Source organism: Octodon degus, unplaced genomic scaffold (genome assembly GCF_000260255.1).
Source record: "Octodon degus isolate 3935 unplaced genomic scaffold, OctDeg1.0 scaffold00250, whole genome shotgun sequence".
NCBI lineage: Eukaryota > Metazoa > Chordata > Mammalia > Rodentia > Octodontidae > Octodon > Octodon degus.
Window position 1 is genome coordinate 953,985 of NW_004524826.1, and position 19,186 is coordinate 973,170.

Genomic DNA, 19,186 nt, shown 5'->3' on the forward strand with positions numbered 1-19,186 from the left:
TAGTTGTTACAGTTCTTGTTATCATTCTTCTTTTTTACCTTTAATATTTATGCAAGTTTTATTTTCTCCCTCAATTTGGTTAACACAGATTAAGCCAAAGATTAATTTTAAATACATTGATAGTAATACTGTATTTGCCATGGTAATGGGCCCTCCTGAGGGAGCAGTGAATGTAAGTGTAAAACCTGTTCATCATAAGCAATGCAATTTGGTCATGAACTTTGTTTATACCCTATATAAATCTGAAAGACAAAAGAGAAAGACCTAAATAAAGGACCTCTAACAGAAATAATATTGTTCTTAAAAAAGAGTTTAAAAGAAGGAAATTGAAATAAGCTATATTAGTTAAAACATTTCTGAGGTTCAATATGCAGGATTTTAGAATTAAGAATGATTTATTTCTGTTAAGTCATATAATACACACTCCTTTTTATTTATTGTCAGAAAGGTCAAAATCATCCCAGTTTAGCTTGTTACTCAAAATGGAACCAAAGCAATTCAATTTTAATTTTGCATAGAACCACACCTATTTATACTTCATGGTGGCATTATTAGAAATTAATATTTTCAAAAGGGAAAATGTCCATTAAAAAAATTTTAGTGAGCTCATCTTGCCAATTTATTCTACATCATTCATTTGTTCGTAGGGAAAAAGCACAATTATACCTCTTTTAATGTTTCTTTGTCTGTTAACCTTCATGTATTTGGGAAGATAGGGAAAATATGGTATGTAATCTGAAAGCACAGATCTTTGCTTGACACAGTATTTAAATTCAGCCCACTCTTTGTTTTAAAATTATATTTAATTTTCTGGAAAAGCTAGATGTACCTGCACATACAAGGAATTTGTGTCAGTTTTTAAAGTTCAGAATCCTGGCAGAAAACATTTCAGTTACTATGCAGTGAACATTTGGCTTACAGAGAAGCTCTGTATTTCATAGTCTGCCATTGTTCCCAAGATGGGCCATCCTCACAGATCTTTCTTGACCTAGAAGGAAGTAAGATCATTGGGAAGGGAGACAGAAGAGGAGCTTCTTTCTACATTTCTCCCCAAGAAAGAGCTGCTGAGAATGGAAGGGGAACAGGGAGCCCTAGAGGGCACTCTACAGTCACAGTCCCTCAGGAGGGAGAGTTTGTCATATACTGTCCTCTTGAGTCAGCATTTCAACATGATGAATTGAAGTTTCTTTATTCTTCAAACTCGCTTAGAGCCAAAAATGTTTGCCAGACTGTCAATGCTAATAAGCAAAAAAGACTAAAGAACTGAAATTTAAAACCAACCAAATGGGCAGGAACTGATAGAGGAATTTATTCATAACCATCGAGAGAGAAAGAGAGAGAGAGAGAGAGAGAGAGAGAGAGAGAGAGAGAGAAGCAGCTAGTGTGTAACGTTGCTCATATAATCATAGTCTTATCTGTTCTGAAGTCATTTCAAGTCACTGACATTTTGAGGATGATGCTATAAAATGGTAAATCTTCATATTTATCTTCAATTTTAAGAAGGAAAAAGTCTGTGCTATTCCTCTCAAGAAGAATATGATCAGGTTTACGTATGATGATGGATAGCACCTACAGTACAAAGAGTTGAACAGGAATAGGATAAATTGCTTTCATCATTAAAAGTTTGTACAAATCCTATCCTTTTCTTAATCTAGAGAGATTAAATGGGACATCATGAAATTTCCAGTAAGACTTGAAAGGATCCTACCAGGAGGGCAGGGAATATATTTCTCAGCAGTTGTACACTTTGCAGTTTTTTGGATGACTTGTGAACTATTACTTTCTTCTAATCATCCTTTCTCATGAATTGCTTCCTTAGGTTGGTTCTTCTACTCTTGGCCTTTGCTAAAAGCAGTAAATTTGAGTGAACCTTACATTGAGTCGATAATCTGGGTCTCCCTCACTCTTTCTCTTCATACCTTTTTCTCTTTGAATAGTGGTACCTTAATCTGTGAGGATAATCCTCGTGGGCAACAGCTAGCTTCTGGCACCTTCATAAAATACCTCAGCATAGCTTAGCATTGTTGCAAAACTGGTTTTAAACTAAAAACCAAATAAATAAAAACTATATATAGTGGAAATAATTCTAGCTGTAGTATTTAGTTAAACTAATGTTTATTATGACTGATAAACCTGATTGACGCTGTATGTATTTGGGGTCCTGTTTATAGGTTACAGTTTGTAGGGTGAGGGAGGGTGGTCAGGGTAGGGGAGAAAGAAGTTGATTATGTTAGAGGGAAAATGTTGCTCGTGTGTGTTTTTCTTTATATCTGTCTTGCCAAAGGAAACTTGATATTCCCCTGTGATTGAGTTTAGGATTTATTGGCCTCTGTGGTCAGATCTGCAGCAGTGTGTGGTGGCATGCAGCTGACATGTGGGGTGTCCAACAGGTTCAGGGTCCCAAGGGCACACTTACAACCCTTCCTATGGCTACCCACACTCCCCAGACTTGCAGCCACTCCTAATGATTCATTACCTCTGTATATATACAAAAGCTTAGGTAAAGGACGAATGTGTAAATGTCTGGGTGTGCAGATGAAAAGTAGAGACAGAAATAGATATGCACCAACTAACTTGAGAAGAGTGGAGAGGTAATTGTTGTATCTTAATCCAGAAAAATTAAAGTGAAACAAGTTCTTTTAGTCACCCTCTGTTATTGATGTTGTGCTAGTCGCCCAACATTTAAAACCTTTTTTTTTTTCTTTAATACCAAGACTTGTTCTGCCTAAAACAAAAATACATACAAAAGAAAAATCAAATCCAGCAGTTGAAAGTTAACCTGCTCACTTCATACCTGTGATAAAGCGCACTTCTGCGGATCGGCTTGTAGGATAGAAGACGATGACGCTCCAGGTGCAGTGTGAATGAGAAGTGATGTCAGTTATAAAAGAACTCAGTCTTCGCTGCACATGCTCTGGGACAGCTTTTTTTAGCTCCCAGAATTCTGATAAAGACTATATCTCCAAAAAGGCTTTTTTGTTGTTAAATAAATGATCCATCTCATACAACTTAAGTGGGATTTGGTTTAGATACCAAGGACACTATGTCATTTTCTATCCTTAGTTTCAAAACAGGCAGAGGGAATAGGAGCGAAAAGATGAAATTCATTAAAGGTTTACCATGTTTCTTTTCTTTCCCTTTCCTTTTGCTCCTTCCCTACTTTTTGGAAGAAGTCTTGTTTGGTTATGGCAAAGAGATTTATTTTGTTTCACTCTGCTGGCTTTGTAAAGACTCAGTGTAGCACTGATATTCTTGGAATTGAGAAATTTTAGGAATGCAAAAGATGGGGGTAGAATTATTTTCTTTCTTTATCTAGTACAGTACTTACAAATAGAACCAATACAGCCTCTTTGAGTTCAGACAATATTTTAGATGTGCTGTCTATGTACTGTCTCTTGAAGAAGCATTTTCAAGAGCAGAATTATATGAAAAAAACCAAAAGATTTTACTTTATTCTTCTGTATAACTGTTTTATTCCAAAATGTTTTTATAATACAGTCTCTCAGAAGTTAAGTAGTTCGCTGTTTTGATGTATTGATAGGACACAGGGAGAGAGGAAAAATAATATATTGCTCTCTGAATACTTTGTCAAAAATGATCAGGTTGCATAAGTTCATGAAAGCTTTCCTAGTAAGTTTTTTGTTCTGACATTATGTAAAAGTAGTATTAACGCCGTCTGACTTTTCAAAGCATTAGGTAGATGTGTAAGTAGGTGATAGGGATAGGGAAGATAAGAGCACTTGAAACAAAGGGTATGGGAAACAACGAGCGTAAAGAGCAAGGAATTGAGCCTGGAAGTAAAGCTTCAAGGGGCTAGGGAGAGAAATGCTGATCGTCCTTTCTGTGTTCCTGAGTCGGCCTACATGCCACTTTCTGGTTCACACCAGGACACTGTCAGAAAGTTAAGACCCCCAAACTAACTTACTGTAGAAAAAATACTGAGGTCTGCTGCAAAGTTTCTCCATGTTTTCTTTGTTTGCTTGCTGATGGTTTTTAGGTGGTCACAACTTCACAAAAGCAGCTTAAGGGTTCTTTCATAAACTGGCAGTGGCAGCAAACTCTCCAGCATATCCCAGTCTGCAGGCAGATAGCTGAGTACAGAGCTGTTCAGAGATATGAGACATCTAACCACTTAGCTCCTAAAGAACGAAGTTTCATTCAGAAGTTTTCTTTTGAATGGAGATGCAGAAAGCCAGCTCCCATCCAGCTACTAGCACTGTTTCAAGGTGTAAAAAAGAGGAAGTGAAATGCACTTTCAGAAGCTGAACCGCCAGCGTCTGTGACGCCAAGGTTTCACGCAGCTGGGGAGCTCTAGCTCTGGCTCCATTCCTGTGTGATGTGCAGAAGTAGAATGTGCGTTCAGCCTGGGTGCAGGAGAGGAGGAATCATGACGCTGTGTGGCCATTTTCTAATCCTGCTGCAACAGAAAAAGTGGTTGGCCCTTAAATCCGATGGGGGAAGAGAAAACTAGGCTTGTGGCAGCTTTTTACCTCTGCGTGCACGGGCACTGTGCACTGCAAAGTCCACAGGAGGTCTGGCTGCAGAGAGAAGTCCCCATTCCCCTGGTCTGCGATAGTGGCAAGGGCTAGGTGAGTAAGCGTGGGTTTTCCTGCCCACCACAAGTCCAGGAGCTCTTTTATACCTCATTTCTAACTCGTGGTCGCTTCACTTGCTTTAACTTCCTCTCAGCCCTACAGAGTTGCCAAGTCCGCCCTCCCTCCGCTCTGTGCTGTTGAACTCTGGCCTATAGCATCTCGAGACCTGTAGCCGAGGGTGGGCCCTTCTGAAGCCTCTGAATGGCACTGCTTGGAAGCTGCCGCAAACCCGAGGGCAAATTGCAATCTTCTGATTCTGTTGCAAGGGGTCATCACAGATCTTAGCACATCTGCTCTCCTCCAAGATGCCTTCCAGGGCTGCCCTGCCCCACCCCGCCTCTGCCCATGTCTGACTGCGGGCTGGGCTGCGGCAGAACTCTGTCCTTTGCCCTGTGTGTGGAGGCCAGCCCCCTCCCCTCGGAGGACACAGGCTTCTATGTATCTGTGAAACTTGGGGTAGAAGGGAAGACACCAAAGGTTCCTTTAAGCTGACTGCTGCATACGCATTTCACTTTTTTCCTTTGACATGACCAAAAAGAAAAAATCCAAATATTTAAGTTTATTATTATTATTATTATTATTATTATTATTATTATTTGACAATCTTGTATCCAATGGGCTCTCTAGAAGCTGCATCCCCTGCCCTTTCACCTTTTCTTTGAATGTAGTTCTCAACCTTCAACTCCCACCCTTAAAGTTGAACAGAAGCCTAGCCAGGTCATAATACTGCTGCTATAAGCCAGGGAAGGGTGGTTTCTTTGTTTTGTTTTGTTTTTTAAATTTCCAGCCAAAACCAAAGATTTCTTAATGATTGTATGAACTCAAAACAAACAAAAAAACCAAAGAAAAGGGACGTCTTCAGCTCAATCCAGTCTGTGGTGTCCTGGCACTTAGAAGAGGGAGGTCACGGGCAGGCAGGCAACCTCTGGCAGCTGGGTGCATGAGCCTAGTCCTGGCAGCTTGTGGCCACGCCACGAAACTAATTGGCATGTCAGACTTCTCAAAACAAAAGCCAAAATCACCACCAGAAACCAGGGTCACAGAGGATTGGGTGCAGGGACTAGAGCACCCAGCTGCTGCAGGCCCAGCTTGACTGAGGACTCCACAGAAGGGGGCGTTGGAGACACTGGCGCGGGATTGGCTGCTCTGCTGGGTGCTTTCACCTCGGGTGGGGTGGTGGAGTGGAGGGGTCCTTCTGAGCCTTTTTCTCTTTTCCTTTACTGGAACTGCTTGGAAGTGGCTGTCCTGTTCTTGAGAAAACATGCAGAATGATTATCAAACTTTTCATTTCTCTTTAGTTTTTCCTTTTTGCAGCACCACTGTGCAACTATGCATTGTATTTCACAACCTTTTGTGCTAGGTAGATGCCTGTGACTTTTTAACTTGGGGGGCGGGGGGATTGCAAATGAAGAAACTTTTTACACGGATCTTTTTAATCTCAGTTGATTGGGGGAGGGGGGTATTTGGTTCTAGGGTCATACAAGCTCTATCCCAAAGCAAAATCCAAATGTTAATAATATTAGCCTGATGCAGATACCAAAGATAATTTCTTTCCTGCAGAACCTTAGACTTGTGTATTAAGTACGATTACCCAGCACTTGCATTAGTCTAACCTCAGTAATTCCAAAGCTTAGATGTATATTTTGGTATATTTCTGGGATATTAAAAAAAAAATGTCCTTTAACTTCTTGTTTGTTTCAGTGTAATGCTCTTAAAGTCATAGCATGAAAATAATTGAGCTGTCTTATTCTTAGTAGTTTGAAATAATAGTATTTTTGTATGTTTTGGGTGTGTCTATATGTATTAACATAACAGTTTTCACTGCCTAGGTGTTCATAATAAAAAAGAAAATGAAAAAGTTCTGAGTGTACATAATATTGAATAATAATCCTCTACCAGGTGTCAATTGGATTGCATAGTCACTGATTACTGTGCCCAACTGGTGTTTTGTTTTGTTTTAAAGAGACAGTGATCGTGTTTTTCTAAAGATGTTTTCTGTCTTTAAATACCTTAATTCCCCCGCCATTTCTTTTCTCCCTTGTGTTTTAAATATTGATTCAGGGGTGTTTTTCCACTGTTGTCAAGGGAGGGACACAAGGGGAATTAGCCCCTTGGCCTCCCAAAACTTTTTGTTTTATATTATGTACTTTAAAATGTGAGCTTGAGTTCTTCTTTGTGGAAATTTATGATGTGGTGTAAATGATTCTTTCCAAAATTGTCCAGCAGCTTTAATGGGAGGCAGTGACAATTTCCATAGTTTATTGGGAGTCCTTTTACATTTCTCCTAGGTGACTTTGCAGTCTGGGTGGCTATTGTGTAGCCTCACTGCCCCAGAGCACCTGTTTAGCCATTTCCCTGCTAGGAATGTTTTGTATCAACTGATAACTGGGAACACTGGACCTTGTTATCTGCGCCCCTTTGGAAACACACACATTTTCTTGGTGTTGCAAACCTGAAACATGGGCGACTTTACAAGGTAGGGAATTAGCTGACACCTCCTAGAACCTAAGGAGGTGTGGGGACTATGAGCGGTGCTGTCATTTTTAAAGTGCCCTTTATGATTCCCCTCCTGGGGCTGCCTACAGGGGCTGTAGGCTGGGAGAGATTGTAGGTGCCAGTGAATCTGAATGAAATGGTAGACTTTGTGTAGATGCATTTGTCTGCTGTAATTTTTATATATATATATTAAACTTACTGTAACTGTACAGTTCATTTCTGTTGTAAAACATCATTAAACCATTTTTCCAAGTGTTTTCACATTGTTGGAGTTTCTCTGAAGTCACTGTGGTTTTATTCTGGATGTCTCACACACCTCGCAGATAGAGGCCTCCCCATTCCCTTTCCTGGCACAGTCACTGGGAACCCTGGCCCACTGCAAGCCCAAGTCTTGCCTTGCTCTTCAGCTTTCCATCGGCAGGGTGCACTGGGAACTGAGTTCAGTCTCAGCCTCCTTCAGGCTGGAGGTTTTATGTGATTGATCCAGCAAGGAAATTCTTCAGAGCCCCCTGTGGCTGCATGCCTCCAAGGGCTGAGCTCCCTTCCCAGTTCACTGTCTGATGCCAGGTCCTCTCAGGAAGCTGGTCTCACCGCCCTCTGGTTCTCCTGTGGGAGGCTATACTGATTGGCTTCGGTAGCTTCTGTGTGGGGTCCTCATACAATCCATTTCATAGGAAGGCAAATTTGAATCTGAAAACAAGCATCTCAGAAAACTTGAGCTTGTTGGAGAGAGCTTATGGAAGTGCCCCTGCCTGTCCTGTGCTGACCAATGTGACTGATGTTTGTTCTTGAATTCAGAGCTCTGCTGTCACGTGGAAGCTGCGGTCTTGTAGCGCAACAAAAATGAGAAGACAAATACTTGGTCATGTGCCCTGCTCCTACATCAAAGAACTTTTCCATTTCTTTTTTTCTTTTTTTTTTTTTTTTTAATGTAACCATGTCACACCCTAAGTAATGCAGATAAACTGCTCACTAGACTTTGACCTAGCAGTCCTTGTTGGTCAGGAGGCTGCATCACAGGAGCCCAGTTTCCTAGGGAATGCACAGAAGTGGAGTGCCGGTCTGCCCTTTGCTCTCCCAGCACATAAGCTTATTCCATAGGCCAGGGTGAAAGCTGTTGGTGTGTCTGAATATTGTTCTGTTAGCCAAGAGCATCAAGTTTCTTCCATGAAAAACCCTAAATTTGCTCTAAAAAAAAACTGATACTACACATCTGCATCTTCATTTAGATATATAATAACATGGCCCCTCAATTCAAGTATAATTGTGTTTTATTGATTTTAAGGCATGGGCTGGGGAGATAGCTGCATAAATACCTGCCTGGCAAGCACAAGGTCTCCTAAGTTCCATCCCCAGTACAAAAGAAAAAAATTAGATAATGATTTTAAGGCACATCTCTTTACATTGATTTTAACAGATGGACCAGGACAATGTAAAGTGAATGTTTAAAAAGATTTGTTAGAGTAAGACATTGCCATTAATTCTCTGAATTCTCTCCCTCATTTCAAACACTTATCCCAACATTCCTGCTACTTTCTGAAGCAGTTCTATAAATTTTCTTTCATCAGGTTTGATCAAAAATACAGTGAATGATGTTGCCAAAGACATCCAGCAGAAAGGAGGTTCATAGAAATATCATAGTGTATTCTCATCCACCTTATTCACCAGCTCTGGGACCACATGACTTCTCGCTCTATCCCCAAAGTCAAAATGACCATGAAAAGTCAATCAATGACTTTCATTCAAAATGTTTTGAATAGGTTCAAGACAGTGAGGCAGCCACAACAGTGCAACTAACGACTCAGAAGGACACTTGAAAACTGCTTCAGGAAGTGGCAAGAACAGGACAAATGTCTTCACAGACTGCAGAGTACTGCAGAGGGATAAATGGCAATTTGCTTTTCACTGTAATTTATTTTTTCATTTAAACATTCATTGTATTTTCTATCAGATCTCATATGCCTAACAATAGATGTTTGTTTTTAACATAGTGGGGGTTTTTTCCCCCCGGGAATAAATTGTTGGTACTTACCTTATACTCATGTCTTGGGAGGAAGGGAATATAGCTGTGTTGTGGAGATGGCACTGCAAGACCTCAGGTAGGGCAGAAATCTGGACCCTTCCAGAGGTAGCCACTGTCACTGTGGACCTAGACCTGTTTCCCCTGAACACTGGCGTCCTCTCTCTTGTTACTCTTTGGTAGCCTGCAGGGTCCTCCAACTTGGGTAGTTCCAGCTCCCATAGCTCACTGCCAGCTCTCCCCACTTTCCCCTAAGACACTGACAGAATTGGGCCAAATATATTTTCAAACGGGCCATACAGATTACATAGCCTGTACAAGCCCCAAGGAGAAGGCTCACCACTTAGACTAACCAAAGTGGATTTCAGCTACACAGGCCCACTGAGTAGAATTCTACAAAGCTGGCTTACAAATCCAGGGCCTTGTGTTTAAATATGTGCCTGCCAGGGACACACATAGCTGTTAAACCCCGGATGTTCAAGGGTTGTTGTAGAAAGTCTTGGACTTCTTTGAGAAAGTCCAGGTTCAGATTTCAGTCTTTGTGTGATACAAATTGGTGGGCGTGTGTCGGAGCCACTCCAGGTCAAGGAAATTCTGTTGGGCAGGGCTGCTTAGTGAAGGAAGCCGACCTGCAGGGCCTGCTGTCTGCTGCTGCTGGCCCCCGCGTGCTACGGACTGAGATGGGCACTTTCGTGTCAGCTGCTGTTTGCCACAGGCCATGGTCCTGCTCGCTGCAGAGCTCCTCCTGGCCCTCTCCTGAGTCCCCCTGCATTCCGACAGCCAGGTGCCTTTTCCTGTCATCCTCTGGGCTCTGCCATCCCATTGCCCTGGGCACTGCCCTCACTCCCAAGGCACAGCTACCAGTCTGCTGCCCAAGACGCTTCCCTGACAGCCACACCCGCGGCGCTGGGTGCCCTGTGCCCACCCTTTTCTCACATGCCGGTTTCTTGATGACTGCAGGAATAAGGCTTAGAGTAAGCAGCATTTTCACTGAAGCATTTATTATGCAAAATAGGCTCAAGCAAACCAGTATAAATTACAACCAGCTGAGTGGAAAGGGATTTCCAGCCATGGACATGCGCCTTTTAATCACACAGAAAGTGTTCCGGAGCCATAGCTTTCTCCCATGGCACCCTGGCCCTCAGGGATGGATGGTCAGGAGGCTACATGTGTTGAGTCATCTTCAAGACCTCTGCGAGGACAGCTCACCATTCAGGCCATGCATGGGTGAGGGCAGGCTTGGGAGAAGGCCAAGCTTGTGCCTTCTCTTGCTCATCCTCCATGATAAGGTTTCTTGTGGCTTCTGGGCTGTCTTGCCAGCTCTTTCCCCCTCAGTGTGAGCCCCATGAAGGGCAGCTTTCTTGTCCATCTCAGTCCCTGAAGCACCTGGCATCCTGACTGGTGTGACAAGCACACCTGATAGAAGGGGCCTCCGCCTCACAACTCTCCCCATGCCTGCCATTCACCTCAGCAGACAGTGGGCTGCTGCCCAGGCTGCCTTCAGCCTGTCGCCACATGGTGCTATGACAGACTACCTTGAAATGAAGGAAGGTTGACCACAGAAGCTACATGTACAGCAGGAGCAAAGCCAGTCAAATTTGGACAGGAAAAAAAAAAAAAAAAGTTTGACAGATATAAACAGGACATGTGTTAACATTGGGGACTTCCCGGGGACTTCAAGAAACACAGATGTAACAACTGAGCTGGGAGAGGGAGTGCTGCTGCCCCTCAGCCAGGGCCTAGAGCCTCAGGGAAAGGGGCCTGTCTATAGTCGCCAGCAAGCCAGAAAACCCCAGGACAGGCCTGCCACACTGGGGCGGCGGGGGCACCCTGAGGGAGTCCAGGGCTGGCATTCTGTGTGGGCTAGTTTGGGATTGAAGAACACCCAATTTACAACTTGAGGTACCCTACTCATACAGGAACATTCTTTTGGCTGTGAATGCTTAATCCTATGTCCTTCACCATGTGGGTATCAGGAAATCAGGCCCGAGAGAGGCAGAGTCCATCGGCTGCTAGCGAGGGGGAAGAGTCTGCATGTGCAGGGCATCATAGGTGTCCTTGGTGGCTGTGCTGAGGCCCTGGTGGAAGGAGATTGGAAAAGAAGAGTGGTCAAGAGCCTAGGCTCCAGGAGGACCCCTGCTCCAGTTTGTAGCATCTCCTTTCCAGCTAAATCCTCTCCCAGTTCCCCAGGTGCTAGGACCCATAGCAACTGGCCCCAGACATCATCCCATCAGGCCAAAGAGAAAGAAGCTTCCCATGCTCAGATCCAGAGCTGGAGTCCTGGGAGAGGACCAGGTGTGCTCCTGAGAATTTGCTTGCCATAGTCCTGTACCCATGAGAGGCCTGGACTTGACACAGGGAGAGTGAAGCTCCTGGACCTCAGCCCTCCCTCCCAGGCCTGGCCACCATGGCTTGTCCTTTGTCAGGGAGCAGAAGGTAAGGTTGGTCCAGAGTCTGGGAAGGCACAGGCCACACCAATTTCCAACAGATGGGTTCTGGGGCCCTTTTGATGTTCACTCTGTACTCTCAGTTTGACAACTCAAGCCCAGAACCAAGGAACCAAAAGGAGAGACATGAATCCATTGTGGATCCTGTTCTAGAAAAGTAGACTACACTTAGTTTGCATAATCATTTGTACTAATTTGCATAAACCAGGCATCTGATTACAATATTATTTTGCTTAATTTCTGTTTCTTCCACCTTCCTGTAAATCCTCCCAGATCTTAGGTCCAAGGATTCAAGACTTTTGCAAGAGCCACATGCAAGACAGGGAGTCACTTGTGGAGAGCCCTTGGCCTACTCTGTCTGTACCTTTGGAGGGCTGTACTTCACTGCTGCTTCTGTCTACTGTGGCCAAAAACTCCATGGGATTCCTGTGGCCTCCTGGTTAGAGTCAAGTGATCTGCTCAAAGGCTGAATCCCATCTACCCTTGGGACTTCCTGGCAGTGGAGGTGCCACTGGCCGGCATGATGCTGGCCTTACCCTGCCCAGGAGCTGGTAAGGGAGCCTCAGTCTCATCCCCTGTCAGAGAGTGTCACTCAGGAAGGAAGGCCCAACTCTTACCTGGTAAAGACCATCATTCCCCTTAGCTCTCCGCCGCTGCAAAATGAGAAGGATTAGAAAGTAAGGCAATCAGTAGTGGCATGTTTGCTCAAGAGCCGCACTCAAGGGGTCCCTGGGAAGTCAGGTGCCTGTCTCCCAGCTACCACCCAGCCCTGGTGTTGCAGGCAGCCAAATTACATAGAAATATTATAGGCAGTTAAACAGGGTCAGGCCCTCAAGGAGACAAGATGGAAGACAAGGTGACCTTGCAACTTGGAAGAGACAGACACTCCCATATGGACCACACCTCAAGACCAAGACAAAAAGAGGAAACACAGCTGCATACTTCCCCAGGGATGGGCATTAGGGATTACTATCCTAAATAGGAATCAATCACCTTGAAAGAGCCCAAATGAGTCACTAACCCAACCCCCAACAGGAAGAGACCCTGTCTATATTCATGCCTGCTTGCTATTTGACACAATTCACCATTTGATACTGGATTTAATCAATTTTACCTGAGCAATGGTGCTTGTAATCTCATTGGTTGACCATAGTTTTGTCCCACCTCATGCCCACCTAAGTGAGTTCCCATGGTCTCTACCACCTTAGACCCACCTCACCACATGGTTTTACTCTATAAAAATCCCTGGAAGAGACAGCTTCCCAGGGACAACCCACTCGGGGCCCCCCACCTGTCCCTCTCTTGGATAGGAGCTTTCTTTCCCTCAATAAATATATTCTGCTCATAACCTCCGTTTGTTCCTAAAATTCATTCTTCCGTTTTAGAGAACACAAACTCGTGCAGGTCAGGTCCAGAGATCATTTTTCCCTTTGTCATTTGGAGGGTCCTTATTTCATTTGGAGGTCACCCACCCAAGATCAGTGTTTCTCCCTGTATCACTGGGACAGAAGGGTCCTTAGACCCCTGGTCAAGCCTCTTCCACCTCTGCGTGCTAAGGGGAGACCTGGCTCAAGATCCTCCTAGAATCCTAGTAACACGTGGCCATGTCATCAGCTGCTTAAACTAGACAGGCCTCTCTGCAGCTCCTGAAATGCTTGTGCAGTCATGGGCACTTTCTGGGAACAGCGACTGTTGTTTTAAGCTGGGCTGCAGGCGATTCGACTCCTGCTCCTGCATTTCCTAGCTATGTGACCTAGGTCAGTTATTTAATCCCCCTGTTCTTCGCAGGGCACACATTGTGCACTGAGTTACAGTAAGAATGAATAGAGACCCATCTGGGCAGGACACAAACCACACAGGCATCACAGTCACACAACCTACGCAGCCACCCTAGGCCCCTGCCAGGGCTCCATGCTTACATCTCACCATCCTAACACTCCTCCTCAAACAGGAACAAGGGGCCCTTTATTTTTATTCTGCCCCTGATTGGGGGGGGTAGCACATGTAAAGCCCTCAGCACTTCCAGGCATTGCCAGTGCCAGACCTGACTCACTTCCACAAACCTGAGGCTATCACAGAATCTAGATTTGCTTTTCAGTCCTTCCTTCTGTCAAGCTGGATAAGAGCTGACATCACCAGGGGGTCACTACAAGGGAGCTTCTGCAGGTTGTCTGGAGGAGATTTGGGGAAAAGGCCAGGAAGGACTCAGTGGGCATGAGGAAGGAAGGCCACTCACCTCGCCCTTCATCCCAATTTCACTGTAGGCCTCAGCCATCTTGTCTTTCTGCAGCGCCTGGAGAAGGTACAAGTTGCTGATTTTACTGACTAATGCAAAAAAGAGTATGCTCTCCCACAAGAAGAAGGTGTTCTGCTCCCAAGTTGGCTGGGGTGTCCACAAGTGAGGGTCCATCTTCTATAACCCATAGCGCTTCTGCTTGCAACCAGCCCCACCACCTGCTTCAACCTCAGTTCTCCTTCGCATTGAGCAGACAAGCTCAGTGAAGCTGTACAAATATGAGGTGGTGTTGGAGACCACAGTAGGTACACTGGGCAACACAAGGGCTGGCCTGGAGTTCCCAAGATCATCTATTTGAGCAAGTTGTCTCCACTGACACCATGAGATACGAATCAGCCAATCACAGGAGGATGGGGAGGGAGAGCACTAGTGTCCGGTGCACACCCAGGTGGCAGGGTGCATGCATAACAGGAAGCACCCTCCTTCTCACCCAGCTCAGCCTGCAGTGGAAAGCCATGCCCCCAGGCCAAAAAGCAGAAAGGGGAGGGGTGGGACCAGAAACAACCCTGGACATTTATGTTGCTCAGCTGAGATGCCTTCCTACAAGCCTCTGTGCAGCAGGCTGCAAGCCAGAAGGTAACCCGCCTGACCCAGCAAAGCAACAGCCTAGACAGGGTGAGAATGAAGTATGGAGAAAGCAGATGACCCTGCTGTGCACCCCCCAAGTGAACGAAGTCAAGGGTGAATAATCCCGCACTCACGTTGTACACGCCATCCTGAGGGTTCTTCCTCCTCGGCTAGGAGAGACAGCAAGGAGTGGTTAGAGGGGTGAGTCCAGGCACCAGGAGTTCCATTGGTTAGAGGGGTGAGTCCAGGCATCTGGTGCCTGACTCAGGTACCAGGAGGCCATTGTCCCCACTTCTGGCAGGGTGTCCCAGGCCTTGCCCTGCCAAGAGGACAGGTGCTATGGAGCCCCATTGTGGACATGAGGCACATGGTTCTGCTGAGAAGTATGGAGGGTGTGCTCCCTGCCTACCTCACCTGCCTTGCAGACCGGAGGAGTGAGTGCATAGGGAGGGGCAGGAGGCTGGGAAGGGGTGGTCAGCGTCTTCCCACTCCCCACTCCTGCTAACAGCACACGCTTGGCTCACGGCTGCCTAGAGGGTCTAGATGAGGGCCAGATGGGCCAATGGGCAGGCAACCTGTGGAAGTCTCAGCCTTGTCCTTAGCTCTGCTTGCCTTGACCCCACCCTGGTACTAGGGGTTAAACCCAGGGCCTCCACCTTTGTTCCCAGCCTTTTAAATTTTTGTTTGAGACACCCAGGCTGGACTCAAACTTGCCATCCTCCAAAGGCTCTTTTACCTGCTACATCTCTGCAGGGTGTGGCGATTATAAAGTCCAAGGTCAGTGCCACCTTGAGCCCAGTCCTAGCACTGGAGTGAGTGGGATGCCCAGGCCCAGTGTTCTGTGCCCAGGGTCCTAAGCCCCTGCCTGTGTGGCCCCCATCATCAGGTCTGTCCTCCCAGGACAGGTGGTGCCACCATGCTCATCTCAGGACAGACAAGGAGCCATCTGGGGAAGTACATGACACCAGGCCAGGGCTGCGCAGGACAGGGCCCAGGAGAAGGGAGGGGAAGGTGGCCACAGCAAGTCCTCCAGCCCCTCAACCCCACATGTGAGGTCTCCTACCTGCTTCCCACCCATCTCGGGGTCCCGGCCCCTCCGCTTATCCAAAACGTCATACTCCTCTCTTCGTCCTAAATTGAGCTCCTGCAACAAGAGGAGGGAGTCAGACACAGAAGGAGGTACCTCAGGAGCATGGGGCCAGCTGAGCCCTTCTGGTTTCCTCCTGGTGGTGGCTCATGGAAGGGGGGCAGGGATGGATACCATCTCTGGGCTCAGAGACCCTGTCAGAGAACAGAGGGTGCTGTGACAGGGAGTAGGACCCCCCCAAAGGCGGTCAGTACTTTTCTTTTTTTTTTTTTTTTATCTTAGGGAAGGGTCTTCAGAGTGTTCAGGGTCTCACTACTAGCTCGGACTCATAGTGATCCGCCTGTTTACAGCCTCCCAAGAGCTGGGATTACAGGTGCATGCCACCACACCCAGTCTCAATTGCTGTCTCAGTGCCCCCCAGGGGCAGGGCTGGTATGGCAGGCCCAGAGATCGGACCCCCAGCCCTTGTACTTGCTTGCAGGTGCTTTAATCCACTGAGCTATTTGGCTGGCCCTAGTACTTTTCTTACCGTATGCTGAGCAATCAAATGGGTAAGTAATGACTTTCCCACAAGCACAAAAAGAAACCAAGGCTCAGAAGGTAGGCAAAGGGCCGGGTAGTGGAACTGCTTCCTTCGCTGCTACGAAGAACCTAAAGCACTCCTTCCCCCCAACGCATGCATCCAGCCAGGACAGCAGGGCCTCCTGCTCAGAGGGTAGGCACTGCCACCATCCCAGCTAGAAAATAGGTTGAACAGCTGATCCCATAGGGTTGGCCATGGCTGGCACTGGCAAAGGGTAAGTGTGGGGATGCAGACTTACATTGTAGAGCTGGTTCTGGCCCTGCTGGTGGACTGGCCCCTCCATGCTCCTGCCGAACTGCAACACAGGAGAGTGTGTGTGACTGCTCCCGGCAGGGCTGCAGAGCCCCATGACGTCAGCGCGCATACCGCCTCTGCACTGGCTGTGCAGGGCCAAACAGCCAGGGAGCCCCTTTTCCCCTTTTTTCCCCAGTATTAGGGAACCCTAGCTGAACCCATAGCCTTGGCAATGAGTTACATCTCCAGTCCTTTTAAAAAATATTTTATTTTGAGACAAGGTCATAATAAATTGCTTTTTCCAGAGCAGGGCTCAAACTTGCAATTCTCCTGCCTCAGCCTCCTAGAGTAGTGAGATTATAGACATGGCCTTTGTGCTCCTACCTGTGCCCTGGTCATCCACAAGGTCCCAGCAGCCAAGCTGGGACATGTGGTGCTAGCACCTCACTCTTTCCCAATGCCTGCTGTCGCGGCCAAGAGGAACTAAGAACATGGGTAATGACCTTAGAGATCAGCCTCCACTGTGTTTCCAAGTTAAAAGAGAGAGAGAGAGAGAGAGAGAGAGAGAGAGAGAGAGAGAGAGAGAGACTATTTTTCCAATCAAATCTCATGGTGGAGACCAAAATCCAAAGGGGAAATGCTCCAGTGTGTGCTGCAGGGATGACTTGCCTTCCACCTTCTATCCCCGCCTGAGAAATCCAGGCCCCTGGACATCTCATGTGAACCAGCACCCTGGCCAACCTTCCCATGACAGCAGGAAAACTGAGGTGTCAGAAGAAAGGCTGATGTAGCCATGATTAGCAGGTGGATGGCAGGATGTGGAGAGGGACCACAAGGTCCCCACCTCCCTCCCTGTAACTGCCTGAGCAGCAGCCCCTGCCATGGGACGCTGATGTCCCTGCATGGGCTCAGGTCCTCAGCAGGGTACCCAGCCCTGGGTCTCCCCTCCCCGTACCCAGCCCAGGGAAATGCCCCACTTCCTCAGCCCACCTGGGGTCCACAAGCACACACAACACACACACACACACACACAGCTGCTCTCAGCCATGCCCCAACATCAAGCCCCAGATACCAGCAGGTCTGAGACTCTGCAGAATCACAATTGCTGTGCATTTGAACATTCACCAAGCAAAGAATCCCACAGCTTGGCATGGAACCAGGTGCCCACCTTTGCTCTCAGGAACAGGGCTGTAATGATGACGCCATAGATGAAGAGGATTCCATCCAGCAGGTAGCAGAGTTTGGGGTCCAGCAGGCCGAAGCTCTGTGCCTCTGTCCCAAGATATGAAGCCAGTCAGCCAGGCCCAGGGTGGCAAGAACACATCCTCACTACCCCAGAATCTGACAAGGACACCAGATCCAGTTTCCATGCCTCACCCTCATGCAGCCTCCCTCACACATCCAACTTGGCCAGCACGAGCCAAAACCTGGCCTGTCCAGTGGTGGACATGACACCTGGCAGGTTCGCAGAGATGGGGACAGGGGTGGGGGTGCTAGGTAGGAAGGTGAAGGGTTCTGTTTGGGGGGCATGAGAGCCCAGCTGTGAAGGACCCCAGAGCACTACACACAGCAGAGAGCAGGACCCCGAGAGCTGGGCTCAGCCAGCCCCACCTAGCGCCTGTCGCCTCACTGCCGAGTACTCTCCACCCAGGCAGGGGTGACTGCCTCCCCTGTGGGCCTGGATTCTCCCTGCCACTGCTCTGCTGACATTTGGTTGGCCTTGGCTCTCAGAATACAAAGAACAAGAGAGCAGGGACAGTACACACGCTAGCTAAGTGAGACTTAGTGCTTTTGTTTGAAAGATCACCACAGGTGAGGAGCTGCAGAGTGGGTCTGGACTGGACTACTTCTGGGTCACTGCGCAGCAGTTCCACCCAGACAGGGGCCACAGTGGGCACCATGTCCTTCCCCATAAAAGCCCCAGGGACCAAGGCCCCAGCTGTGGCTACACTGCCCAAACCCCAGAAAGAATGGCCCTCAGGTGGCTACAGGAGAGGTAGAGGGTTGGGAAGGTAGCATGAGGGCTGGGACATCCTTACTAGTGTGGTGACTTGGGCTGAATCACTGACCCTCAGGTTGCCTCTTCTGTGTAAGCAGGGTGAAAGTTAGCAACATTTCGGTGTGCACTCTGAGCCAGTGCTTACCCTTTAAACCTAACAACTGGCAGACCCCCTGACAGCACCAGAGACATGGGGTGGGGGCAGGTGGCCCCAGACTGCTTGGCAGTGATTCCCTTCCTGGCCAGAAGGTCTCTTTGTCAACATCCCCACAGTCCCTGCTCAGAAACCACTGCTGACCCAGCCGCCCACATTAAGGTCCAAAGCCCTCATCCAGCCCAGGCCCCCAGGCCCACACCTTTCCCCTGCACCATCCCTCCTGCTGTGTGTGCACCCCTCTATTCCCCATCCTGCCTGACATGAACTGGCTCCTCCTCCAGGCCCCTCTCCAGGCTCCCATCCCAGCTCCCTGCGGCACCCGGAGCTGTGTTCAGGGCTCAGCACCCCAAAGCACTCTGTAAATTCCCTCCTCAGGACCCAGCTCTCCACCATCCAGGCTGGGAGCCTTTTTGCAGGGTGGCCACATGGCCTTTATTTCTGCTACCTGCTCCCCACCAACACAGAGCCCAGCCCCCAGTCTGCCGGCCTCTGTCCCAGGTGACCCAGGACAGGCCCTGAGCCTCAGAGCCAAAGCCCCACCCCCAGCCAAGGCTGAAAAGCTGGGAAGATTTTTTTTTCCTTTAGGGCTGGAGAGGAGATGTCAGCAGCAATTTATGGGTTGGTTTAGATTCATAAAAGAGGCCGGGAGAAAATCGCTCAGCTGCCCATCGCATAAAATGAGAACAGAAAAATTACTGGACAGTA

General features: G+C 47.4%; 1 protein-coding gene across 1 annotated transcript in view; it reads right to left on the reverse strand.

Moving 5' to 3' along the window:
* Positions 1–10,147: 10,147 nt before the first annotated feature.
* The window catches only part of Cd247 (CD247 molecule), a 71,520-nt gene continuing 62,481 nt past the window's right edge, over positions 10,148–19,186 (reverse strand). Inside the window, exons 2-8 of the mRNA XM_023706294.1 lie at positions 17,494–17,597; positions 16,330–16,386; positions 15,485–15,565; positions 14,556–14,591; positions 13,795–13,851; positions 12,176–12,211; positions 10,148–11,189 (exon numbers count right to left, since the gene is read on the reverse strand). Of these exons, the coding sequence (XP_023562062.1) occupies positions 11,124–11,189; positions 12,176–12,211; positions 13,795–13,851; positions 14,556–14,591; positions 15,485–15,565; positions 16,330–16,386; positions 17,494–17,597 (437 nt within the window). The 3' untranslated portion in view covers positions 10,148–11,123. The remainder of the gene's footprint in view (positions 11,190–12,175; positions 12,212–13,794; positions 13,852–14,555; positions 14,592–15,484; positions 15,566–16,329; positions 16,387–17,493; positions 17,598–19,186) is intronic.